The sequence below is a fragment of the Ambystoma mexicanum genome, chromosome 9 (genome assembly GCF_040938575.1).
Source record: "Ambystoma mexicanum isolate Mex_15411 chromosome 9, UKY_AmexF1_1, whole genome shotgun sequence".
NCBI classification, from domain to species: Eukaryota; Metazoa; Chordata; class Amphibia; order Caudata; family Ambystomatidae; genus Ambystoma; species Ambystoma mexicanum.
Window position 1 is genome coordinate 1340354864 of NC_090931.1, and position 27986 is coordinate 1340382849.

Genomic DNA, 27986 nt, shown 5'->3' on the forward strand with positions numbered 1-27986 from the left:
AATTAAATCTAAATAATGTATGAACAGTACATAGGCATTAATCGTTGTTTACCTATGTTCAATTCTTTTTCATGGCAATTTCACGTTCTAAAAAGTTCTAAAAGACAAATTGTTAGTAAAAGCACTTATTGATTCGTAAGTGAAGCTTTAACGCACCGGTAGATCAGAGCAGTAAGACATCTATATACTTATACCCAGCAGTTTCTCTACAGTCAACCATACGTTACACACTGCAATGTAAAATTTCATCTCAATCGCATTGATCACCCTAAACCAGAAGTCATTACTGCTTATATGGTCCATACTATGGACAAAATCAACATAACATGTCGAGTAAGTTTTTAACATGGCAGGACACCTAGTTAGGACATGTTTACCAGATTCGGTCTCAGATCTGTTCATACAGAGCCGGCAGAAGCGTTCTAATATAGTAAGGTTACTCATAATCCCACTGGTGGCCAGTACCGGTAGCTGGGCAATCCTCAGCAAGAGGATGAATCGTCTGAGGCGAGGTGAAGGACACACAGAGACAAGTATGGCAGTGGCTTCTTAAAGGTGTATCTCATGTGTTGAACACATTTGTAGAGTTTCAGATCTTCCAAACGTGCAAAATTGTCAATCCAGTCATCTAGTTCAGACTTCTTAGACAATGCTCGCAGTGAAGTGGCTATGTCCCCATATGACCCATTGGTCCAGCCAATCTTCTCCAGGTAGCAACCATATGTTTCTTCAGGAATGGAAATGTGGAAGACTTGTTAATTTCACTGTACATAGCAGTCAACAAGAGGCTATCTGCATACGGCATCATTTTTAAGTACAATTCAGCCCTCTTTCGGAGTACCTGAGATTTCCACGAGATGAGACCCAATTCCAGTCTAAGAATGGACATGGGTATACATGTCGGGAGTCCAAGTATTTTCTTCCAATATTTCCCCTCAAGTATCTGCAGCCACCCCAGGTCCATTAACTGCAAGGCTTCTAGGCCATAGGTGATCATGGGTGCTAATACTTGCAGATATAGTTGACGTGCAGCCCAGATAGTGTACCCACAGTGAGAAGTAGAAAAACGGTATATCAGGGCAGTGATTTGGGCCGCTCACATAATTTGAGCTTGCTTACACATAGTATATTGGCCCTTGGGCTCAATCTCAATGCCCAAGAATCTATAATAGGGTGTGTACTGAATTGCAGACCCAAGTATTTTAATGCTCACTCGTGCCATCTTCTTGCTGCTGAAAACCACCATCTGGGTTTTGTCCAGATTGATTGAAAGGCCGTTTCTTTGGGCATAAGACCATAACGCCTTCAATGAGCTACCAAGTCCACTATTTGTATGGTCCATAAGTCATCAGCATACGCTAGGACCAAGCAGTGGGCAGTGCCTATCTTAGAGGGACAGTTGTGCTCTGCTGATAGTATTTTCGGTATGTCGTGGACAAACAGATTATATAATATTGGTGCTGTCACGCAGCCTTGTTTTACGCCACGAGTTTGTCCAATCTTATTAGTCGTGTTCCCCTTAGAGTCTAACTTCAGGAAGGCTGTAGTGTTGTAGTGTAGCAATCTGAGGTAATATAGTATCCCTTTGGGGCAGCCCAAGATCTCAAGTTTAGACCACAGAAGTTCTCTTGGAACTAGGTCAAAGGCCGCCTTGAAATCAAATAATGCATATAGTGGTGGATTGCCAGTTGTGGCCTTATTTCAAAGTATGTCCATTACAGCCAAGTTGTGCACTGTGGGTATCCACCCCTGAAGCCACATTGGAATTGATCTAAAATCTTCTCTCTATCCACCCATGTTTGTAATTCATGTAATAAGTACATCGCAAATAATTTGCCCGTACAGTCCAACATGGACGGTAGTCGATAGTTGGATGGGTCTCTCCGGTCGCCCCTCTTGTAAATCGGGACCAAAATTGCTGTCTGCCATGATTCTGGGATGCGTCCGTCATTAAGAATCTTGTCAAATAATATTTTCAGGACTTCTGCCCAATATTCCGGATTGCTTTTTAGTATAGCATTTGCCAGGCCATTAGGTCCGGGTGCTGTCGATGATTTGAGCTTTTTTTTATCCTGGCAGTTAGCGATTCAAATGTCACCTTAAAAGGGGGAGGGGGTCGACCCAAATTTACCGTCTCCTGGAACTGTCCAGGGGCAGTATAATTGCGTCTTCTCAGAAATTCCTCCCACTGGCCTACACCAATAGGGTTAGTGAGGGAACTACTAGTGCCACCCCTTGCCTTGCTCAGCAGTCCCCATATAGACAGGGAGTTCCCTGTGCAAAGTATTTGGACCGTCTTTTGCCACTTAAGTAGTTTAGCTATATAGTGTTTCTGCCTAAGCCATTGTCTAAAAGCGTTTTTACGCTTCTTAGTTGAAATCTGGTAACTGTTCCATGTAATGGAATCTTTGCAAAGCTTCTTGAGCTCTACTCTTAATATTCTTTTGGCGTCTCTGATTTCAATGTCGAAGACATTAGTCGATTTAGCTTCTGGGGTTAACATTTATTTTAACAGTAGCATAACTATATGAGAAAGATGTTATCCATTCTTCAATCTCGCTGCTGGACATTGCGAGAAGCTCATCACGCCCCATACTTGTCTTGTCTATCGTGGCTTCTATTGCTTTCTTGATATTTTTGTCGGACCAGCGAACGTTTGAGGAAGCATGGTCCCTCTCAATTCACCAATAGGTCTTGTCCAAGCATACTGTGTCAAGAAATTAAATGTAAATATAAGTAAGGCATGATCACTCCAATCATTATTAACCCTCATATCAGTGACCCAATTAGCCATTGAAGGACTTACAAAAATGTAGTCAAGTGTACTTTTGGATTTAGCATTACTCCATGTGGGTTGCCCCAGATAATCACTGCTGGTTCTGCCATTTAGCATTTCAAAGTCCCATGAATTAACGAAGTTGAGCCATAATAATCCCTCTGGACTCACACCTGAGTGCCACATTTTACCTATGCTCTTCAGTGAGGGATTATTACTTCTACCCACATCTCCCATTAAATGACAGTTAAAACCACCAACAATTATTACAAGATATTTTTCTACATCTATCATCCAATCAATCAGCAGATCGTGACAGGCTTCCTGAATAAGGTCTCTGTAGGAGGATTCTGGTGGATTGTAGAGGTTAATCAATAACATTTTGTCCACTGTGTCTTTACCAGGAAGTTCTAACTCAACCGCTAGCACAAATTCATCCATATTGGAGTGGATGAGAGTAGACTTTGAAGGATGTAAGATCCCAATGATTAGTCCCCCATATGGGCTTCCCCTCGGCCCCTTTTTGGCTAATTCCTGATGGATGGTATATCCATTTAGAAGGGCCCGAGAGGTAAGCCATGTCTCCTGGAGGCATATGCAGGTATGGCCTGTTAACAGGGGGATAGAGCCATCCGCAGATAATAGGTGGCTAAAGCCCGACAATTCCATGAGACTAGACTTTGATCTCATTGTCTTAGTGTCAGTGCAGGGAGAGACTCAGCAAGCCATTTGAGAACATCCTGTACATCTGCCAACTGCACCGAGTTGCCTTTAGGTAACTGCAGTGTCAATTTCTTCAGTTTTGGTGCTCAGCGATTGCAACGGCCATTTAGAATCAATCATGTTCGGATCAGCATCTACTTCGATGTCTACTTCCCACAGACTGGCTTTAAACTTACGTATCAAATTAGCTGTTGCTAAAAATGTACAATGTATTGCCGATGTGTTAGAGTTCATCGCTTTCAGCGGTTCGACAAATTCAAAATCCTCCGATCTCAGCACTCTCAGCTGTGGGATAGAGTGTAACTTGGTCATCAGTGCTGATCTAGTGAACAAATCATGGTCGCTATTTTGGTACAAGTTCTTGATAATGCAAGTCGTTCTGCCTTGAGTCAGTATAGTGTTACCTTTGTCCTCAGGTGGCGGTAGAGCTGGCGGTACAAGTACGACATCTAATTGGGGTGATATAATTTGTTCCGTGTTTGTAATATTCGGAACTGGGTTCGCATCCTGCTCATTTAGACAAAGTGATGGCTCCAAATCCACCTCATCAGCTGGATATGAGGTGTTACTCTTATCGTGGATGAGCCAGCTAGTCAACTTGCCTTCTTTGCCTGTGATGCATTTGCGAGACTGTCGCTTTTCTTTGTCCCTTTTTGGGGGTGCTACCTTCAGTGGGTCTGGATATTTCCTCCTCAGGCTCTGCTGTGTCAGGTAATGTTATGGTCACAATATGGCGCTTTTTCCTTGGATTCGCTCTTCAAGCCATTTGTCGCTGTTTACATGAAAGACACATCCAAGTTGTGGTATTTGAATTAAGGTCAGCTATTTCCGGGCATTCTGGAAGAGTGATATTCCCTTCCTTCTGCACAGGCTCCAAATTACTATTATTAACTGTGTTTCCTGCCGGTAAGGTAAGGGTGACTTCCAGTATCCTCCCACACATCTTTAACAGAATATTTAGTGCAAATTGCAGCCATCCTCAGATTTGGTAGCACGTAAAGTGGCAGTATAACCAAGTGAAGAGCCGCAGAGGGGTAGGCGGTAGGGTTCGCATGTGAATCCATGCCAGACCCATGCTGGAGAACAACAGTTACAGGTAAGTAACTTGTTCCTTCTCCAGCATGGGGTCTGGCATGGATTCACATGCTCATGAAGGAACAAGTTACTTACCTGTAGCTGTTGTTCTCCAGCATGGGTCTGGCATGGATTCACATGCTCATGAATATTCCCCGTCGTCAGGCTGGGAATCCTCGGTAAAGAAAAAACCAGTATCAGTTTCGTTTCTGATCTGTCTTTCGTAGTAATAACCAATCACTGGTCTCTGCGTCATACTGACCACAGCCAATGACTGCCCTCTACCTAAGCACCGCCTCTGGCAGCCATCTTCAGATTTGGAAGCACGTGAAGTGGCAGTATGACCAAGTGAAGAGCCGCAGAGGGGTAGGCGGGAGGGTTCGCATGTGAATCCATGCCAGACCCATGCTGGAGAACAACAGCTACAGGTAAGTAACTTGTTCCTTCTCCAGCATGGGGTCTGGCATGGATTCACATGCTCATGAATAAAGAATACATAGCAGTACACACATGCACAACCACGGGAGGTGGCAAAGGCTCAACATTAAGCATCACATCAACTCAACATTAAGCATCTTACCTCCTCACCAGGCTCACCTCAGGCGAACAGGTTGCGCAGCACTGCTTGGCCGACCCTGGACTCCTCCCTGGAATCCCGGTCGACGCAGTAGAATTTCGTGAAGGTGTGCGTCGACCTCCACGTAGCAGCCCTGCATATGTCCAGCAGGGGCACACCAGATAGGAACGCCGTGGTAGCTGCGATCGCTCTGGTGGAATGGGCTCTCGGACGGCCAGGCAGCGGTCGGTTTGCCAACCGGTGACAGTACATGATACAGCCGGAGAGCCATCTGGAGATGGAAGCCTTCGAGAGAGCCTTCCCCTGATTGACAGGTCCAAAGTTCACAAAGAGTTGTGACGTCTTCCGAAAACCTTTCGTGCGGTCCACGTAGAACTTCAGCGCTCTAGCTACATCCAGCGAGTGCAAAGTCCTCTCAGCCGGCGACGAAGGCGACGGGAAGAACACAGGTAACACCAAGGGTTCGTTGAGATGAAAGTCCGACGGTACCTTGGGCATGAAGGAGGGGTGCGTCCTGAGCACTACCCTCGTGTCGTGGAAAGTCAAGTACGGGGCCTTGCAGGAAAGGGCCTGGATCTCTCCCACTCGTCGTGCGGAGGTGATGGCCACGAGAAAAGCTGTTTTCCACGATAGAAACTTCAACGGGGCCGAGTGCAGAGGCTCGAACGGGGGTCCCATGAGTTTGGTCAGCACCACGTTGAGCTCCCACGCCGGGGCCGGAGCCTTCACCGGCGGGAACGATCTGAACAGTCCCTTCATGAACTCTTTCACCAGACGATGAGACCACAAGGACGTCCGGCCCGTGGTTCTGGTGTATCGGGAGATCGCAGCAAGATGAATCTTGATGGACGCGTGTGCCAGACCAGCTTTGGCCAGCGTCAGCAGGTACGGCAGCACTTGGGAAGCCGTAATCCGTAGAGGGTTAATCTTCTGTGCGTGGCACCAGACAGAGAACCTCTTCCATTTGTGTCCGTAGCATTTAAGAGTCGAGGACGCCCTGGCCTTTGCAAGAACCTCTCTGCAATCGGCCGGTATGTCGTATCCTCCAAACTCTAGCGCTGCAGGAGCCAGGCCTGCAAGTTCAGCGACTTCGGGTCGTGGTGGAGGATGGCGCCTCCTTCCCTGGAGAGTAGATCCGCGTCCGCCGGCAGCTTGATTGGCGGGGACGCCGACAAGTCCAGAAGGTCCGGGAACCATATCTGCCTCGGCCACGCAGGTGCGACGAGGATCATCCTGCACCGTGACCTCTTGAGCTGGTTGACGAGCCGGATTAGCAGAGGCAAGGGAGGGAACGCGTAGAGGAACAGGCCCTCCCAGGGGAACGAGAAAGCATCGCCCATGCTCCTCGTCTGGGGAAACCTGCTGGCGAACCTCCGGCACTTGGTGTTCGTCGCCGTCGCGAACAGGTCGATCTGGGGTGTGCCCCACCGTCGGAAGAGGCGATCCACCAGATCCTGCCGTAGTTCCCACTCGTGGCACGAGCGCAGCTCCCTGCTGAGTGAGTCGGCGATGGTGTTTTTTATCCCTGCCAGATGAAACGGCACCAGAAGAATCCCTTGGGCGACGGCCCAATGCCACAGGTCCTGCGCCTCCTTGGACAGCGCTGGGGACCTGGTTCCGCCCTGTTTCCTGATGTAAAACATGGTGGTGGTGTTGTCGGTGAAGATCCTCACCACCTTGCCCTTGAGGGACGGAAGGAAGGACCTGAGGGCCCAAAACACTGCACGGAGCTCCAGGACGTTGATATGCAGGGACTTCTCCGTCGGGAGCCAGAGTCCCCTTGCGTGCAGATTTTCGGTGTGCGCTCCCCACCCTTCTAGGGAGGCATCCGTGGTCACAGTCACCTGGTGGGCTGGGGTCTGGAAGTCCATGCCCGCCGTCAGATGCGCGCGGGTGCCCCACCACCGTATCGCTCGTCGGAAACTCTCGTCGAGCTTGATCCTTTCCTCGAAGCTGCCCGTCGTCTGGATCCAGCGCGCATCCAGGAACTCTTGCAACGGGCGCATCCGGAGCCTGCACATGGGAATGAGGTAGATGCAGGAAGACATCATCCCGAGGAGGGACTTGATGGACCTCACCTTGGCCGCGTCGGCCACCAACATCCGTTGCACCTTGCCCAAGATGGTCCTGGTCCTCTCCTCCGACGGGGAGGCCAGAAGGGACACTGTGTCGAGCCTCGCTCCCAGAAACAGTGCGACTTGCGCGGGCACCAGGTGGGATTTGGCGTAGTTCACGGAGAATCCCTAATGACGCCCTTGGACCACGAATCTGAGGAATTTTCGGTGCCCCTTTAGGATGGGAATGTGGAAGTAGGCATCCTCCAAATCCAACGACGATAGGAAGTCTCCTTCCTCCAGCTGACCCAGGACGTGCTGGAGGGTGACCATCCGGAACTTCTGCGCCTTGATGAACTTGTTCAGGCGTCGCAGGTCCAGGATGGGGCGCCATCCTCCCGTCTTCTTCTTCACGAGGAAGTAACGCGAGTAGACTCCGGAGCCCCGAAGCCTCTTTGGGACGAGTTCGATGGCGCCCTTTCTGAGCATCGCCTTTACCTCCAGGAGAAGTTGAGGGACGTGAAGTTCTTTCCTGGCCACGGGGGGGACGCGCGGGCACCTTCTTTGAAACTCGAGCGCGTGGCCCCGGGCCAGGGCGTCCAGCACCCAACGGTCGGTGGAGATGGACTCCCACACGCTGACGAAGCCCGCCAGCCGGCCTCCCACCGGGGTGCTTCGGTGGGGGCCCGACCCCACGGCCGGTTCAATCCTGCTTGGACGCGGCCTTGCCGCCTTGGCCTCCTTGGCGGCGACGGCGGGGGCCGCCAGACTTGCCTCGTCCTCTGTAGGCCTCTTGCGACGACGAGCGGGCCGCTTGACGGTAGGAAGCGAAACCGCCGCCGGAACCTTTGGAGGCGCCCTTGCCTCCGCCGCTCCGAAAGGGCGTCCGCCGTTGCTGCAGTACTCCAAGGGCCCGGGCCGTCTCAGTATCCGCCTTGATGGCCTGAAGGGAATCGTCCACTGTCTTCCCAAACAGGTTGTTCCCGTCGAAGGGCATGTCCAGGACCCTGGTCTGGACGTCCTGCCGAAAGTCCGTAGCCTTGAGCCATCCGCGACGTCGAAGGCAAACGCCGTTGCCCATCTGGCGGAACCCAGTGTCGGCGATGTCCGTCGCCACGGTGATGGCGTGGTCCGAGGCCACCTCACCTTCCTGCAGGATCTCAAGGGCCTCCGCCCTCTTGTCGTCCGGCAGAAAATCCAGCAGGGGAGCTATCTTGTACCAGAGTTCCCTGTCGTAGCGGGCCACGATAGCCAAGGCGTTGGCCGCTTTAATCGTCGTCGCCGCCGACGAGATGACTCTGCGTCCCATGGCATCCAATTTCTTTCCCTCGCCGTCCGGCGGGGAAGTCGACGTGGAGGCCGCACCCCCCCCCGCTTTCTTCCTGGCTGCCGCGGAGACGACGGAGTCCGGGGTAGGCTGCGCCCGGAGGCATAGGGGGGCAGAGTCCGGGACCCGGTACTTTTTCTCGTACCGGTCTCTTTTCGCTGGCGTCGTGGAAGGGTTCTTGAGGAGGGAAAGGCCCTCATCCCAAATGTCGTCCAACAGAGGCACTGCGAGGACCGTCTTCCTCTTGGTCTCGCGCCGTTGGTAAAGGAAGCCTTCCTTTTTCTTCTCCTCAGGGCAGAGTTGGAAAAGCTCGGATGCCCTGGCGATCATTGAGTGGAACGATCCAATCTCGTCGGGCGGAGAAGCCCTGGTGGGAGGCGACGACGGAAAATCCTCGTCGTATGCCTCGTCGTCCGTACCCGTCGCTGCCGTGTCAGTCCCCGTATCATCCCCTCGGGTGGACGGGGAGGAGGGCTGGACGGGGCGCGAAGGTTGAAAAGGAGGCGGTGGATGGATCCTTCTTTTCTTGGTAGGGGGAACACCAGAAGGTCCCGGTTCTGGATCCCCCGACGGGAGAGGTTCCTCCGTCGGTAACGGTAGTCTCGTCCTTATCTCGGAGCATAAGGACTGTATAGCCAACAAAATGGCCGCTGAGTTGTCTTGCGGCGCTGGCAGAGGGGAATCCGACGGGCGAGCAGGGGCCCCGTCGGTATCCTCGACGATGTCGTCGTCGTCACCTGCGTCGGGGCCCATTCCGACGGGCTGGTCTTGTTCCACGCCTAGGCCGTGGCTTAAGACCTCGATCAGTTCCTCTTCTGAGGTTGAGGCCGAATCTACGACGACGCCCTGCCCCCTCTTCTTCCCCACGGAGGGTTTCACGGGGGTCCTATCGATGGGCACGAAAGAAGACTCCCTCCGAGGAGGCAGGGAGATTCTGGGCCCCGAGGCCGCCACCACTGGTGCAGCCTCCACAGGCTGGGCCAGGGCCGCCGCGACCGTTTCGATAGAGGGCTTGGTCGAATGGATCAAGGCCTTCACCACCTTAGGTGCGCTCACCGCCTTATCCTTGAGGGAGGGGGCACTGCCACGCTCCTCCTCTGCCTTAGAGCTCGACCGGGGTCTCTCCAGGAGCTTCGCCGGGTGCTCGGCCTTCCTCTTACCCGACCCAGAGCGTTGGCTCGTGGTTGATGGTGCCGGGGAGGGTGCGCCCTGCCTGGCGCCCGTAGAGCCCGACCGTTCGGCGCTCCCGGTGCCAGCGGACTCGCGGTGCTTGGCCTTATGTTGGGCCCCCGTCGCCGGGGCGCCCTCAAAGGTCTTAGAAGACCGCTCAGATTTCTTCTTCTTCTCGCCAGACGGGCTCTTACCCTCCAGCCAGCTGGCGAGACGTTGATGGCGGTCCTTCATGGTCCGTTCCGACATGTTGCCGCAAAACGCACAGTCCTTCTCCACGTGCGTCTTGTCCCCATGAAGGCAGTAAAGGCAGAAAGAGTGTTCGTCCTCCTTGAAGACGTTCTGCAGCTGGCATCCAGGGCAGGCCCTGAACAGCTTTCCGGGCGTCGAGCTTCCCTTCTCCTGGGCCATCTCCGAGACCGGGCCTGAGAAGCTTCTGGAGTCCTCCGAAGTGTAGCTCGACGAAATCTTCACCCTTGAGGGGCACAGATGAATCCGACACGGGTCCCCGTTGATCGGATGTAGGATCGGTGGAGCTTGAGGCTCTTTTGACCGAAAGAATCGAAGTTTTTGTGAAAAAGCGCGAAAAAATAGCACTAACGCTCGAGAGCAATAGCACGAGGATCCCAACACATGAACGTGCGGTAAAAATCTGAAGATGGCTGCCAGAGGCGGTGCTTAGGTAGAGGGCAGTCATTGGCTGTGGTCAGTATGACGCAGAGACCAGTGATTGGTTATTACTACGAAAGACAGATCAGAAACGAAACTGATACTGGTTTTTTCTTTACCGAGGATTCCCAGCCTGACGACGGGGAATATTCATGAGCATGTGAATCCATGCCAGACCCCATGCTGGAGAATAAGAGAATACATCGCAGTACACACATGCACAACCACGGGAGGTGGCAACAGGCTCAACATTAAGCAATACAACAACTCAACATTAAGCAACTCTTACCTCCTCACCAGGCTCACCTTAGGCGAACAGGTTGTGCAGCACTGCTTGGCCGACCCTGGACTCCTCCCTGGAGTCCCGATCGACGCAGTAGAATCTTGTGAAGGTGTGCGTCGACCTCCACATCGCAGCCCTGCAGATGTCCAGCAGGGGCACACCAGACAGGAACGCCGTGGTAGCAGCGATCGCTCTGGTCGAATGGGCTCTCGGACGGCCGGGCAGCTGTCGGTTTGCCAACCGGTGACAGTGCATGATGCAGCCGGAGAGCCATCTGGAAATGAAGTCTTCGAGAGAGCCTTCCCTTGATTCACAGTCCCAAAGTTCACAAACAGTTGTGACGTCTTCCGAAAACTCTTCGTGTGGTCCACATAGAACTTCAGCGCTCTAGCTACATCCAGCAAGTGCAAAGTCCTCTCAGCCGGTGACGGGAAGAAAACTGGCAACACCAAGGGCTCGTTGAAGTGGAAGTCCGACGGCACCTTGGGCATTAAAGATGGGTGTGTCCTCAGCACCACCCTTGTGTCATGAAAAGTCAAGTATGGAGGCTTGCAAGATAGGGCCTGGATCTCTCCCACTCGTCGTGCGGAGGCGATGGCCACGAGGAAAGCTGTCTTCCATGACAGGAACTTCAAAGGCGCCGAATGAATAGGCTCGGATGGGGCCCCCCCCCATGAGCTTGGTCAGCACCACATTAAGCTCCCACGCCGGGGCAGAAGCCTTCACCGGCGGGAATGATCGGAATAGTCCCTTCACAAATTCTTTCACCAGGCGATGAGACCACAAGGACGCCCGTCCCGTCATCCTGGTATATCGGGAGATTGCAGCCAGATGTATTTTGATGGAGGCGTGAGCCAGTCCAGCTTTGGCCAGCGACAGTAGGTACGGCAGTACTTGAGGGGCCGTAATCCGCAGAGGGTTAATCTTCTGTGCACGGCACCAGACAGAGAACCTCTTCCATTTATGTCCGTAGCACTTGAGAGTTGAGGACGCCCTGGCCTTTGCAAGAACCTCTCTACAGTCGGCCGTGATGTCGTACCCTCCAAACTCTAGTGCTGCAGGAGCCAGGCCTGCAAGTTCAGCGACTCCGGGTTGTGGTGAAGAATGGCGCCTCCTTCTCCGTCGGCAGCTTGACTGGTGGGGACGTTGACAAGTCCAGAAGGTCCGGGAACCAGATCTGCCTCGGCCACGCCGGTGGGACGAGGATCATCCTGCACCGGGACCTCTTGAGCTGGTTGATGAGCCGGAGCAGCAACGGCAGCGGAGGGAACGCATAAAGAAATAGGGCGTCCCAGGGGAACGAGAAAGCATCGCCCATGCTCCTCGGCTGGGGGAACCTGCTGGCGAACCTCCGGCACTTGGAATTCGTCGCCGTCGCGAAGAGATCGATTTGGGGTTCGCCCATCGTCGGAAGAGTCGATCCACTTGATCCTGGCGTAGTTCCCACTCATGGCACGAGCGCAGCTCCCTGCTGAGTGAGTCGGCAATCGTGTTTTTTATTCCTGCCAGATGAAGAGGCACCAGAAACATCACTTGGGCGACGGCCCAATGCCACAGATCCTGGGCTACCTTGGATAGGGCTGGGGACCTGGTTAAAAATCTGAGGATGGCTGCCGGAGGCGGGGCTTAGGGAGAGGGCAGTCATTGGCTGGGGGCAGTATGACCCAGAGACCAGTGATTGGTTACTACTAAGAAAGACAGATCAGAAACGAAACTGATACTGATTTTTTTCTATACCGAGGAGTCCCGGCCTGACGACGGGGAATATTCATGAGCATGTGAATCCATGCCAGATCCCATGCTGGACAATGAGTTATCAATTACGCTTTCCCCTAATCCATCAGTGGTGTTATTCATACTATGGCTGCCAGTCTCTTTCTCCTCGGTTGACGGTAAAGTGATTGTATTTGAGGAACCAGGGAGCGGAAAAAAGTCAGTGATTGCACCTTTTTCAACAGGTGCTGCTTTCGTTCCCTTGCCTCTGTTCGTGCTAGGTGTAGGAGGCCTGTCCCTCTGATTGCGAAGATTCTATCTCGTTGCAGAACACTTCTTGACTGTAAGGATTGTAGGTCTTGCGGCACCACTCAATATGGTGGTCTCTCTAGATCCAGTATAAATTGTCTGCTATTGGAGGGGCTAGGTTGTTAGGAAGTTTTACAAGCAGTTAGTTTGTATATCTCAAGGTCAAGGCAACGCCAGGCAGTAATAGTAGTTGGAATCTATTCACTTTGTCGCTGTGTCGCTTTTGCAATTAGGCAGTTGAACTGCTTGTCACTAATTGAAGTGCGCCTAACGCTATACACCGGGATCAGAGGTGGTGCCTACAGACTCCCAGGTGTAGGAATCAAGTGCTTGTCGCTGTAGCAAATTGCACCTTGCACATGACACCGGATAAAAGGCATTGCCCACAGTCTCCCAGGCAAGGCAGTCAAGTAGCACCAGTGGCTTTCGCAAGCATTAGTCGGCAAAATAGGAGTGAGTATATAAAAAGTTGGGCGGGCTTGTGTAGACTTATCCAGGCAAGGGTCTTTTGTATGAAGACAACCCTGTCATTGCCCAATATATTGCGCACTGTGCCCTTTCGTCCTCACGCAAGTGCGTGTCAGCGGGCCGCTCCCGCTCCTTCCAGCAAGTGAAGGCACAGTGCCTTCTTCAGCGTAGTGCTGCTCTTATGGGAACCGGGGGGTTGGGAGGGGGGCTGGGGATAAATCTTTGGGGCACAAGGTGCCGTGAAAGATGGCCCAAGCACAAGGCTTAAGGGCTCACTCCAGCCCAGTGCCTCTTGAGACGCCAAGAAGCAAAATGCCCCAAGTAGGTGGAGTTTGAAAACAAAGCAAGGTGCACAGTGCCGCACGGCACTACCGCTGCTCCTCACCTTCTTCAGCCAGCTCCCGCGGTGGAAGCGCATCTTCTCACTTCCTTATTACCAGCTCAGTTAGATTAGTGCTGCACCGTCTCCACAGTGGCTACACCCGCTGGTGTGGCTCCACTTCCTCCACCACCTCCTCCAAATCCATTAGAGGAAGGAACCCAGCAACGGGATACGGGATGCGTGATTGTCAAGCCACACCAACATTGTCAGCACTGTTCAAAGTACGATAACGAGCAGTGTGAGCAGTGGCCGCTTCCGACAATCGAAACTCAAATCGTAAATACCCATACTCATGATTTAGCAATTAGCTATTAGGAATATATACGTGTGGGTATGAAATTGTTAATATGCCATTATGCAAAAGCACTTCATTAGAATGTTGAAATGTTTGATGGTGTTCTGTATGTGGCTTTGTTTCTATGCACTAGCACTTTATTTAGTGAGGTCTGTATTTTATGTATGATGGGCAGGATGCATTAGCACTTTATTTTATTTAATGTGCTCTAGTTTTTAAAAACTTTACACATAATAAAATATAACGTACAACAAAACATAGATAAAACTAAAACCTAGTATCACAAGTAATTCAACATCAAGACAAACAAAATCCATTTCCAAAATTAACAATAATACAAAATTACTTTCAGTTCTACATGTTATCGGGTTCACAATTATTTGCATCAATCCTTACATCACATTCATATACACAGGTTTTAACCAGTCCAGAAAATCCCATAAGGTACCCTCCAGTACCCCCAACGTAGCATTGTTTCCATACCAATTCCAATTTCATTGTTAGCTTTAATTACTCAGGTTAGATGGTTAATTCAAGAAGTTTCACAACTATGTTCAATACCCTAAACGGAGACATATGCAAACTCTGACTGAGTGTAAATACATTGATTCCAGAATGTTTCTTCACCAATTGACTCTGTTCGGTGTTCAAATCTACCCAGGTTGTCCATATACGCCCTTCCCATGGAGGGGCATTCCGTGAGTACATGCTTAGCTGTTTCCCTCTGTTCCCTGTTAATACACAGCCAACAAAATGCGGTCCTCTTTCGGGATGTCCTATTCCACCACCACTACAGAGGAAGGGCAGATGATTAATTCTCAATAGGAGTATAAACCTCCTGAACGCGGGGGGGGAAGGACAGAGGTTCATAGAACGCTGAGCTCTTTTGAATGTGTATAGAACCTTTGATATGAATGGATAACTATTCAGAGATGGGAAAAGTGTTCTTGCCAATCCCACAAATCAATGCATCTGCCCAAGGAGGACCTCATATTGAGGTAGTCGCCTCCCCACTTAGGTTCCCATCCCACCTTCTGAAACAGGTCCTTTGTGTTTTTGCTCAGGCTTGACTTCAATTGGGTTTTACACTCATCACCCAAAATATTCAATAATGGGTTGGGAGGGGCATTGAGCATCTTGATAAATAATTGCGCTTGTTTCTTCAATACCAATGATTTAAGTGAGTGGATACCAAGCTTAAGTTGTATTATGGCCATACGTACCCATTGCGGGAGTCCTAACAGCTTTCTTCAGAACCTTCCCTCGATTCCCGGTAACCATTTCAAATTAGTCAGACTCAGTGCCTCTAGCCCCTAGATCAAAGAAGGGACAAGACACTGAATATACAACTGACGGGCTCCCCAGATAAAATATTCACTTCTTTTTTTGGTAAACTAGCAGATAAGGGATGTTCGATGTGCTGCCCTCCTCAGGCGTACCTGGGTGCATATATCATATTTCCCTCCCTGCATCAAATTCCACCCCAAGGTATTTATACACATAGAATTCACTTCTCTAGTCTGGACCTGCAATCTCACTCTAGCAATCTTTTTATTTGTGAATAAGATCATTAATGTTTTGTCACAATTGATTGTCAGGCCGTTAGTGTCAGCGTATGTCCACAATACCTAAGCCGACCTTTGAATACCACTAAAAGTATGGTCTAGAATTACCAAATCGTCGGTGTAGGCCAGGACTGTACAATGAACAGATCCTAATTTGGGGGGGAAATTCAAGACGGGATTGAAGCAGAACGGTAGGTCATAAACAAACAGGTTATATAACAGGGGTGCAGTTACGCGGCCCTGTTTCACCCCACAGTTCTAACTAACAGGATCAGCCATAGTACCGTGTGCATCCAACTTAAGACATATCGAGGTGTTAGTATGTAACAATGTAAGATAGTGGAGGATCCCTGGGGGGGCAACCCAATGTCTGGAGCTTACACCACAGCCGTTCCCCTACATACTGTGTCAAATGCGGCCTTGAAGTCAATGAAGAGGGAATAGAGGGGTGTTATTAGGGAGAAGCACTCTAGTAGTCAGTTTATCCATCACAAGCAAATAACGCGTTGTTGAATAATCGCGCCTAAACCCGCTTTGAAATCTATCCAATATGCCCTCCTCATCGACCCAGGCCTGCAGACCCTGGAGTAGAAAGGATGCAAATAATTTACCAGTGCTATCCAACATAGAACGCAATCGATAATTGCTCAGGTCAGTTTTAATTCCACCCTTAAACACTGGCACTAGTATAGCCCTCTGCCAAGTGCTAGGAATTAGGCCATCAGTAAGTTCCTTATCAAAAAGAATCTTAAGTAAGTTGGCACAAAAGTCTTTCCTAAGGACCATATTTTCTAGCCAGTTAGGGCCCAGGGCTCTAGATGATTTGAGATGCTTCCTCTTCTCTATCAGGTCCTCAACCATAACCACAAAAGGGGGATTCACAAGGAAAGGTTCAGCTTTCAAGGTTTTTTGCTCGCAGATAGGGAGATTCCGCTGAGCCAAAAATACACTCCATCAATAGGGTTTATCATTGCATGCTGTTTATTACCCTTCACTTTCCCCAAGAGTGCCCAGATATAGCGGTTAATCCGACTGCAGAGTGGAGTCACTGTGTTGCCACAGGATGCCTCTGCAGGAGCATCTCCAGTACTTAAGCCACCTCCGATACCTATTCTTTAATTTCCTAACCATCACAGAAAAGGTCGCCACTGACCGAGCATCTTGCTTAGCTCTCTTTATATCTCCCCTGAGTTTACGTTTGGCATCCCTAATCGTACTATCAAAAACCTGGCCCGCCGGGGATTCTCCGATTGCCAAATTTAACTTAGATGTAGCATGGGAGGCCGAGAATAAGGTTAGCCGTCCTTCAATCTCCTTGGGTGACATTGCCGCAAATAGTTTGAGATCAGTGTTGGTCAGATGAGTTGTGGCTCTAGCAGCTTTCTCAATATTTCTATCTGACCAAACTATGCGACTAGCTGCATGATTCACTTTTAAGTAACCCATGGATCCAATCTCAACCTTTGAGTCCAACTCCCCATGCTGAGAACCAAGGCATCGTGGTCGAGGTGTTTACACTATCAACCATATCCTTGGTCAAGTGGGCTAATTCCACTTTCAAAGATATAGTGAAGCGTACTACAAGAGCTACCTCTGCTCCAGGTAGCTCTCCCTGGGCAATCACTCTTGGTTCGACCATTAATGATCTCCAGTTCCCAATCATCAAAGAACCTCAGCCAATTCTGGCCCTCATGATCCCATACAGGACGCTCCATACTACTGCTGACGTCCAACCGGGGATTCGAGGTCTTCCCTTTCCCCCCCAGTTATATAGCAATTGAAGTCACCCCATCCCCCCCCCGACCAGAATATGCTATTTAGTGGTGCCCTCCACCCAATCCACAGATAGCTCATGCAGTTCTTATTGGAGCCTTTCCCCTTTGCTTTTCCCCCGGGGGTTATACACGTTCACAAGTAACCTCTCACTGATCCCCTTAACCGGGAAGGCCACTTCCACCGCCAGGATGTGTTCACCCGGGCTAGTCAGGATTCTTCTGAAGTTTAAAACGTGGCTTACTCCTGTGACCAATCCGCCAAACGGTCTGCCCTGGAATTAAAGGGGCTACCTCCTCAGGAATAGGGTTATCGATTGAAACCCCCTTCTTGCCATGCTCCTGTAGCTCCTCCTGCGGCGACAGCAAATTCTCGTTTATTCGCCCACACAATTTAAGTAAAATCTTCATGGCGAATTGAAGGGAATCAATAGATGACTGTAGTTCCACTAGGGATGGGGGTGCAAGGCTTGGAAGACGCCATCAGGGAGGATTCCTCCGTTTGGACTGCGCCCTCAGAGTCGAGTACTAGATTGGGAGAAGCAGACAGTCTCCATGAGGCTACCGGCTGTTTAGGACTCTCAGCTGATCTAAGGACTTGGGCACAGACAACGTTGTTCCCCCCTCTTGCTGCCATTATTTTCAGGGGCTGTCTCTGCCGCGGGTGTCAGAACGTTGGATAGTCAGGCACAGGTTCAACAATGAGTTATTGTCAATGTCCTCGTAGTTAGCTGAACCACTGGAAATACCTCCCTCATTGTTTGTGCCTCCTCAATGATAGAAATGTCTTCCCCTTGCTCTTTATTTGCCGGGCAGAAAACAAGTATAGTGTCCTTAAAGATCGGCAACATGGCCCTCGCTCCTCTCCTATTTTTGATAATGCCACCAGTCAAATTGGGCGAGGTGCCCGCTTCCCCACCATCGCCTCTTCTCAGGTTGTAACGGGACTTCCATTGTTTACTCTGCGCCAGCATCAAGCATGTGGTAAGTCCCATGTCTGCTGCAGAGTCTTCTCTCTCCTAAATGTATTAAACTGCAGTAGGGTAGGCTATGATCACAATTAATCACACTCCCACCTAGCAGTGTAAATGTGTAGTTAACAGATATACGGCCGGAGTTAGGTCGCCACGCCACACAATACCCAATATTTCCTGCTGCTGAGGTGCAGCGCAGCCCCAACCTTGTGGATTCACTTGTCAGCGTCACACAAGAACACAAAAACACTCTGTACACACTCGCTCTGCTGATCACTTGGACTGCAGGTTTTGTGTTGCTCTCTCCTTGAGGGTGGCTGTAGCTCCACCGCTACTGCATGGACATCCAAGAAAGACTCCAGTCAATGTTTGCTCCTCACGAAAACATTCGGTCCACACTTCACTTTAGTTTGAATTTGTTGTGTATGAACAAGTCTAGGGGTATGGAGAATTAATATTTTTGTGCCTCATGTATGTGCTGTTCAATAATCTTCTTTTCAATTGAAACAATGTTTAATTGATGAGCAGGGACACTTGTTAGCTCATACCTCCTACTGAAGCATCTCTTTGAGATTGGTTTTAAATAATTCTTTGTATTTGCCCGTTTTATTGATCATCTTAATCACTTAATCGGCCCTTCTGCTGCAGTTCCATGGCTTCCCAGGTATTTAAAAGCCTGGCGGTCATTTTGACATCAGGCTGAAATTACACCTATGCCAGCTCTGCATACCAGTCTTGGCTACATGTGGCCTTCCCACTTTCGCAATTAGTCTTCTCATCACTCCCCGCTCAGGACTTGTTCTTACTGGTATAGTTTGCACAGGTGCTCGTGGGGATCACACGTGTGCAGGGAAACCCGTTCACAGGTTGTCACTCAGCACTTTGTTTTCCGCTTGCCGCATCTGAAGCCTTGTTTACTTTTCCTAGAGGTATAATCTCCAACATGCAAAGTCCTACGGTGGTCATTCTCCAGTAATATTTTTGAGTTTGTACAACCCCAGTATTGGTTCCTCTGGATGTATGGGATTACACTCCAAAAGAACTCCTGGTTCTACAGCAATTGGCAAGTATTGCCCAAGTCCAGATTGTCACCAATGTGTTTCCAACCTGCATGTAGGAGCAGAGGACCCAGAGTTTCGTAGTTGTGAGATCATATTACTTAGGTCAGGACAATGACCGGCATTGACATGGAGAGGTGCTCTGCGGCTCCCACACTATACCGCCTCCAGGTAGCTCATAGCTCTGGTAATTATTTGCCTGGTAGGGTGCCTTAGAATGGAGTGAGTGATCTAACATTGCTAAATCAATCATCTCCTGAAACAAGATTTCTGTATTTAAAGAAAGCAAGTAGCTATTTTTATTGCACAAATATTTATTGTAATTGATAATAGCAATAATAGTAGTAGCAGTTAAAGCTTTATTGATAATGGAGGGAAGACGTTTGATGAGATCACTGGTGGGGAGGATCAAATCCACAACTCCTGAAGCTGCTCACTTTCAAACTAATAATCAAACATCTGTTGCACCAACAATGACATATGCCTGAGCACCTATTTCAGCCAAACGCACCCATGAGCATTCTATAGCTCATACATGTTGTGGTAAGTCAGAAGGAGGAGGCAAACCAATTTCTTTAACTTTACACATTTTTAAATAAGAAAACTGACTTCCTATCCCTTACATATGGGGATCCCTACCTAACCAAAATTAACTAAGTTGCTCGGCGTCTGCAGCGAAGTCCAAAAGTAAATAATCTGTCCTGTGTCCAACTCTAAGCTATTCTGTCCCTACCGCTCCCACAAAAAGCCAGAAGAATGACTCCCTTCTTCTAGATGTTATTCCTTGGTTTTAATATGTAATCCTCGGATATTGCTGAGCTATAACTTTAAGTAAATGATGTAGGTCCTGTAAGGGACATTTCCAGTTCCCCTGCTTGCTTTCCTGTTAGGCCTTTCCTCTTTAGCCTTGTGTATTTTAGGAATGCTAGGCAAAGGTCTCCCTTCAGAATCTCAAAGTTCTTCTCTTCCTTGTTCCAACTGGGAGAATGAATCTCTCTTCATATTCTCCTTACTATTAATGTTAGTCTGTTTGTTCAACTCTTTGTATATCAGATCATGAGCATCATGTACCTCTTAGTCACACCCCCGGTCTTCTGTTTGGCCTTTCTTACCCTCAAGCCATTCACAGGGACGAGTAGGCCGAGTCCCGGAGTATTCTTTGCTTTTCTTAAATTTGAGCCAAGTACTGCGACAAGAATGATGGCAGCACACTCAGTTGCAGAGTTCCCTCCCGGGTATTCCATTGTCCCCATTACCTTGTCTCACAGGGGTTGGCGTCGCCGGGCCTGTTCTCAGGAGCGGGACGTCACAAGACGTCCAGACGGCTTGCTTTCTCATTCCAAATGTGTTCTGCTCATTTCTGCGGCTTTCAGGCTTCAACGGGTTCAATGCAGTTGTTGGCCTCACTAGTACACCCCTCCAGGGTCACACCACCGCACATGCCTGCTTCTTCGTGGGTTTTCCTTCCCATCTGCTCGTCAGCCTCAATCTCCTTTGAGGTCTCTGGTCAGCAGCACCTTCTTCCCATCTCCTGACAGAGACTTGTACGATCTTGCAGTTCGGCCACGACTTGACTGGTTTGAAGCTCCTGGACGGCTTTGCTGTCTGAAGGAGTCCTTCATCGATTTTTATTACATGTAGTTGGATCCTCCCCAGCTGAGGGCTATTTGTGCCCCCTCTCGGATGAATGTTCTGCATCCTCAGTTCACTGTTCTTCATCACAGTATTGGGAGTAATGATTATGACTCTTCCAACACTCTTCTTCTTCATAGTATTCATGATGAGTTGTTTTTCAAGAGAAAACTTGAATTCTGTATTACAGTGGTCCGACTTGGTGGTCTTGTCGTGGTGTTGGAGAAAGGGGCTTTTAATTCCTCTACAGACTGGGAGTCCCTGTCCCTGAGGGGACTTGTCTCTCCGTGTGAGGTCCCGCTTAGCGCCACCCCAAGGGGGATTATTGGATAGCATACTCACCTCCTTAGCCGCACATGGAAAGGCTCCCCCACGCCCTCCGGGGAGAAGTGACCAAATCCTGCGATTCGTAGCAATGTGCAAGGAGGACACCTGTTGAATGAATCTTGCTGAAGGACAAGGAGGCAACTATTAACAGAACAAACAATCTAGTCACTGTTTTGCACAGTCTATGCTTTCAACGAAAATGCTTCACATAAAAGAAAAAGGCAAACAAGTGACATGCCCAAATGTTTCTCTAAGGTGTGGCACTTGAGAAGGGCTTTCCGGTTGCAAAGTCCCTTCCTTTTGGTCACAAATGATGACATTCTGATGTGAATTGACCAACTTCAGAAACAATTTAGGAATGTTTCCAAGACATACTGGAGTTTCTCTAAATTGTGACCCTATTATTTATTTTAAGATTTTACTACAAGGGGGGAATCCGCTTTATACATGATCTGAACACCTCTTCCCACCCTTCTTTAATTTCAACAAAACACCCCCAAAGGAAAAATGGTAACTACAAACAAGTTATAAATGTAAAAAATAAAATATAAAAGATTCACATTGAGAAAGTACTTACCCTGTAAGGAGTAGGCTGCTAGATGAACAGCAGTGTCGAACGGGCACTCCAACCTTACACAAAAAGCAACAGGCAGACATTAATGATCTTAATTCATGCAAGTAGGTTGACCGCTACAATGTCTTTATTTGGCAGAAAAAGCATATACAGGCATATAGTTAACAGACACACAAGATTTATTTATTTTCAACATTAGATCCTTTAACATTAGTCATGTAAACAAAGCTAAATTTACTACAACAAAAATTAGCAATAGGCATATCTTCTACACAACAAATAACTCTTGATCATCTCACACGGTTTCATCATATTCTTTAAAGGTTTCTCTTTCAACCACTAGGTCTCAGCGCAGAGCATATTAGGTCTCAAATGACAAGCAAGCAGAGCATATTTTAACAATGTGTTCCCATTTGCTTTAACCTCCGACAGCCCACAGTTCTTTAGAATACTGTGGCAAAGGGCTGTTCTGTAAATAGTATTCTAGGGATCTTTCCAAGCTCTCTGTTAACTTAGCATGAGATGGGAAGCCTCTGGACACCAAGATAAATCCCCAACTCCATACTATACTCATCAATTAAACTTACAAAATATCTAAAGATGCTTTATTATCCGATTTGTAGGTTTGATAGTGCACAAACATATGTCTCTATAATCCACAAGGTGTTGTACTGAAGATACTTTAGTCCGTTGCAGGGCTACATGCTAGCGTGCAGAAGCACCAGGAGAAATCGCACTGCCACAAAAACCTCCACATTGATGGAAATAATAATAGAATGACAGCAGGAAGGAGCTCACTGAACAGCAGAATAAACAGAGATCCACAAGTGTGGAGCAGCGGTTGGAGGGGGTGACTGGAGGGACTTGGGGTATGGATAAGTGGGGAAAAGAGTGGGCACGCATTCAAGAACAGATGACAGAGGGAAGGTGAACCAGTAGCATACAGAAACACCAGCATAAACTAAGGGAGCAAGCAAGGGTGGTCTTCAGAATGCTGATGGGTTGGTGCAGATATTCAGGGCAGTGTTATCCGGGAACTCGGTTCCATTGGTTAAAATATGCTTCTTTAAGTAGAAGACTACAATATCAAAGACACAAATACTGGTCCTCTGCTGTGGCTTTTATGGACTTGTATTCTTAGTCACCAGGCTAAAGCTCCTACCAAACCACTTGTCACCAAGTCCAAGGTAGTTAACCTGGCCTTTGAAGGAACTACTTTCTAGTTTATAAAAACCAGCTAGTGCCGACAGACAATGCAACTTTTTCTGTATGGGTTCACAGCACGTTTAGCTTTAATACAGTGAAACAAAACATTACATCAACTGGCAATAAAACTGGCAGAAGTTCTCTGCACCAATATGCATCCCCCGTTCTCGGTATACTCATTGGTCTATTTTTCAGAACACTGGGAACTATTACAATTACCACATCCCCAATGAAAACCTGGCTCTTCACCCAAGCTCCTCAGAGCCATGTCACTGCATCACTGTTAAACCTCATTAACCTATACATCCTGCTTTTCCTTCTTACCCTTAACTGCACACCCCTTCCCCTTTCTCTAATGTAACTAGCACCTAGATAACCTGCAGGTTCAGTGCGCTGAAACAAATACAAAAATAAATTACTGTATGCTCATTGTAATGGAAATAATTAAACCGCTCAATAGGTAATAAATAGCATCATTTTCCCACTTGCTGCATGAAATTTTCACATCATGTAAATGGTGCTTGAGAACCAAAATAATTCCAAGTTGGGTAACAATGAACTACCTCCAGCTAGCCAAAGTACAACCACCACAAGGACTTGGGTTCCTTAAAAAAAAAAAAAAATATCAACAGATATCACAGAGCAGCAACTTTCAACGCATGCATGTCTGACCAAGTGTTGCTAAAATGTCATTGTTAGAAGCCAATATTGGTCCAACTGGGCAGAGTTTTTGAGCCACCATTGGGGTGTCGAATAAATGTGTTGTCTCGGAAGATCCCTTAGTTGGAGCCAAACTTCTGGTCAGCTTGTGCAAATTAACAGTAAGGGTCCAACTATGATGCATCTGGTTTTTGATGATGATTGATTCACACTCCAAGCTTGCACCCACCAAATGCTTCACACCCTTTCCAAAAAATCAGGGGATTAACTAATGACTGGTACAGTGGGCTGCTGGTCTTGCTTCCAGTTCTTGAAGGGGGAGGAGGTGAGGTACTGAATTGTCTTGCTGATGGCAGTCTCAGCATTGTTGCAAACCAAGAATCACCAGTTGTGTGTGTCTGGTAGTTCAGTTGCACACCAGCGGTGCATGCGGCTTTACAAGTTTTTGACAAAGTCCAAGACAAAATGCAATTAAATGTATGCTATGTAAGTTATGCTTTCCGATAGCATATTTGGTGTTACTTATAGGACATGACTGAAGTAAGGCTTGAAATGTGGTTTTGTTGTACTAGAATGTCCCTGATTCACCATGGTAAAGGAGGTTTGGGGGATCACCTGCCATTAAATTCACAGCTTTGCTTGCAGATCAGTTTGCTGCTGTGCTGTTTTTCATTCTGCAGTCAGTCGTACTGCACATGTACATTTTAACATCTATGTCTCCCGTTACTTTTAACCCATAGTCTCTCACTTCTGATGCTGGTTCCTCCAACCTTCTGTACCCTCACAATGCACTTCTGTTGATCCATCTTTGCTCCACTCACTCATTTCCTCTAGGAATGGCAGAAAGACATTGAAAAAACACCACCCTCTTGGCCAAACGTGACTGCTCCCTCTTTCACACCTGCAAATCATGAGGCTACAACCTCAGCAATTAAGTCTTCTCCTATAAGACACAATTGGACAAAAATGTTGACCTTTATCCTCCAATATCCACATCCAACCCTCATCCATTTCTTTGAAGCTTACCATCAAGCACATGTTCCAAGCTATACATCTCTCAAAACTTAAAACTCTCCTGCTCTACCACCTCAACCTAATTAAGTCAGGTCCTTCCATTTTCGTACCTTCCTAACCAGCAGCCACTTTGGTCACTTTCTTCTCTCCTCTGCCACTACCCAATCCTCCCTCTACACCAAAGGCTCTCGTAACAATTCTGCTCCCAAACTCTCCTCTCAGCCCTACTTGGTCCATCCTTTCCATCTCTTCTGGAGCTGAGCCTACCCCTCTCTCTATGTCCTCCTGCCTATCCAGTCAAAAACCTCCATGTCCCCCAAGTGTCCTGGCTACATCAATTGCAGATCTGCCACCATACATGCTGCAACATTGCACAATCCACTGATTTCATGGGCAGAACATCACTGCCCTGTGAAAAACTTGGATCGCTGACAACTGCATGATCACTGTACCTCAGCACTGCAAATTCCTGCCCAGAAAACCTATTGATTAAAAAAAAAGTAGGTGGGCGGCTCCTCTAATCTCATTATCCATTTCCAAATGGGATCCACCTGCTTATTTGAGAAAATACCTTTCAAACCCAACAATGCATTCAATTCCCTCATCATTCTCTTCTCTCATCACCGGCCAGGCCTGAACTTACAGTAGCACTATCATGGTACAACAAATTTACAATAGCAAAATATACAAGTTTGAAGGGCAGTCATTACAGTTGGCACTACATTTAGTGAGCATTCGCTTTCAACCATAGGATAGTGTTGGTTCTGAATTTTTGATAGGGAAGGTCAGTTCTTAATGTGTGGGGTAGGGAGTTCCACAGTTTAGCTGCTTTCATCGGGAAGCTGTTACCACCTATAGTAGAGCGATTGAAGTTCGGGATAGAGAGGCAGTCCTTGTAGGCCATTCTGGTAGGTCTCAAGGATTGTTGTCTATGGAATTTGTTGACCAGGTAAGAAGGCGCAGCATTATTAAGGGATTTGTGGGTGAGTGACAAGGTTTTTAGGTGGATTTTATCCAAGGTCGGCAACCAGTTGTTCTGGCGGCTACTCTGTGATATGGTCTCTTCTGGAGATGCCCAAAGCCGCTCTGAGGGCATTGTTTTGTAGGATTTGGAGTTTCCTAATGGTAGCTTTGGTTGCCCCCAGGTAGAGGGCGTTGCAGTAGTCTAGGCGAGAGAGGATAAGGGCTCTGGCCAAGGTAATGCAGCTAAAATCAGACAGGAATGGTTTGGCAGTGCGGATAGGTCTGCATGTATATGCCGTAGAAGACGCAAGAGAATTAACCTGTTTTGTTAGTGAGAGGTTCGAGTCAAGGTAAAAGCCCAGGGTTTTTACTTCGTGACCGACTTTAACGCTAATAGCATCAATTAGAAATGAAGAGTAGTCAGGCCCAAGTTTTTTTAGGCTGGAGGTAGTGCCAAGGATGAGGAGTTCAGTTTTATCATCATTCAGGCATAGTCCATGCGTGGCCATCCATGCCTGGATGATGATGTACACTCTATTCTCCAAGGCCAAATCCTTTCCATAATCCCCAGAAAGCGGTAGGAGGATCTGGGTATTGTCTGCATAGTTAGTGTAGGTGACACCAAGAAGATGCAGATCATCGAAAAGGGGCTTGGTAAAAATGTGGTACAGCGTAGGCGAGACACAAGAGCCTTGGGGAACGCTGCAGGTGATGGGTATAGGGTCGGCAGCTGCAGTGGGCGATTAGACCTTCATAGTTCTGCCATTTAGAAAGGATCTAATCCAGATAATAGCCTAGTCAGAGAAGTGAGCAGCCGAGTTGAGGTGGTTACATAGGATGGTATGATCAACCAAGTCGAAGGCGGCCGAAAGGTCTAGGAGGAGGAGAAGGGCCGCTTTACTGTTATCTCTACACTCATCAACTTGGGTCTTAAGGTCGATAAGAGCTGTCTCAGTTCCGTGTTGTGGGCGGAAGCCCGATTGTCTAGCTCCTAGTAAATGGTATAGTTCCAGGTGTTTTTGGATTTGTACATAGGCAACCTTATCCAGAATTTTTAGGAGGAAAGGTACTGTTGTAATCTGCCGGTAGTTAGTCGGTACGGATGGGTCGAGAGTAGGTTTTTTTAGCAAAGGAAATACCCAAGATTGTTTCAGATTAGTGGGGATGGTGCCGGTGGAGAAGGACGCGTTGATAAGCTTTGTAATGAAGGGAGAGAGGTTGCGAGCTGCACCCTTGATAAGTTGTGCGGGGCAGAGGTCACCCTGACAATTAGTAGGTTTCAGGGACAGGAGGATTCTTTCCACTTCCGGGATCGAGACTTTGGAAAAGTTGAATTGGGTAGATTTGTTAGTGGTCATCCTTTCCGTAGTTACGGATGTAGATGAGTTATTTAAGGATGCTTTTTTTCCAGAGATCTTATGTTGTAGGGTGAGAATTTTGTTCGCCAATGCATTTTGAATCTCTGAGCACCATTTTTTGTTGTTGATGCTTGTGTCGAGTGGTTCGATGGGGGTCTCTATTTCTTTGAGGATGGAGAATAGTTCCTTTGTATTAGATTTGGCTTGGGAAATACATGTATCAAAAGACATGTGTTTTGCTAGACATATTTCTTTTTTGTAAAGGGAGGAAAGTTTTGTGAATTTAAGTTTATTAGCTGCTGAGGGTAGCTTTTTCCAGGCGGCCTCGCAGTGTCTTTTTTGTTGTCTAAGGTTTTTTAGAGCAGGCGTAAACCAGTTATTCAAGTGCGTCTTAGGTTTACTTGGTCTGAGTTTGGCGGGAGCGATCAAGTCCAGCGAGGTAGTCATATTTTTATTGTATTCTTCAACCAAAATCTCGGGATCTGTTTTATCTGGGAGTGTGTTAAGAGTTAGCAGTAGGGCAGGGATAAGCCTGTCTGTCGTAATGCATTATTTTTCTGGTTAGCGTAGGTGGAGCCCTAATGGTTGGTAGAGGCAGGGGTCGGTTAGTGGACAGCATGAATGACACAAGTTGGTGGTCAGTCCAAGCTACTGGAGAGATAGCGAGCATATTAGCTTGACAGTTGAAGACTGCCACCCAATCAAGTGTTCTGCCTTTAATATGGGTAGGTGCATTGCTTCTTTGGGTGAAGCTTAGTTCAGACAGAGTGTTGAGTGTGGTCAGGGCAAGCTGGTCTGGTGGGTCATTGAAGCCCATGTTCAAGTCTCCAAGTAGAAGTAATTGTGTAGAATTTTTAAGGTTGCTAGACAGGATGGTGTTAATGTCATCTTCAAATGTTCCAGTGGGGCCGGGGGCGGTAGATCAAGTGGATGTTAAGAGTTTGGGCATTGGAAAGTGGGACTTTCACAGAGAGCAATTCACAGGATGGGACATCAATTGGGGGAGACAGTCTTATGGCAAGGCTACATTTGTAGATGATAGCGATGCCACCTCCTCTGGATT

At 48.2% G+C, this 27986-nt stretch overlaps 1 protein-coding gene across 2 annotated transcripts in view; it reads right to left on the bottom strand.

The window, feature by feature from the left end:
• EPB41L5 (erythrocyte membrane protein band 4.1 like 5) overlaps window positions 1-27986 on the bottom strand; it is a 1765041-nt gene that overhangs the window by 1237007 nt on the left and 500048 nt on the right. For both annotated transcript variants that reach the window (XM_069616748.1, XM_069616747.1), the window contains exon 7: window positions 21726-21778. In XM_069616748.1, coding sequence (XP_069472849.1) covers window positions 21726-21778 — 53 coding nt within the window. The remainder of the gene's footprint in view (window positions 1-21725; window positions 21779-27986) is intronic.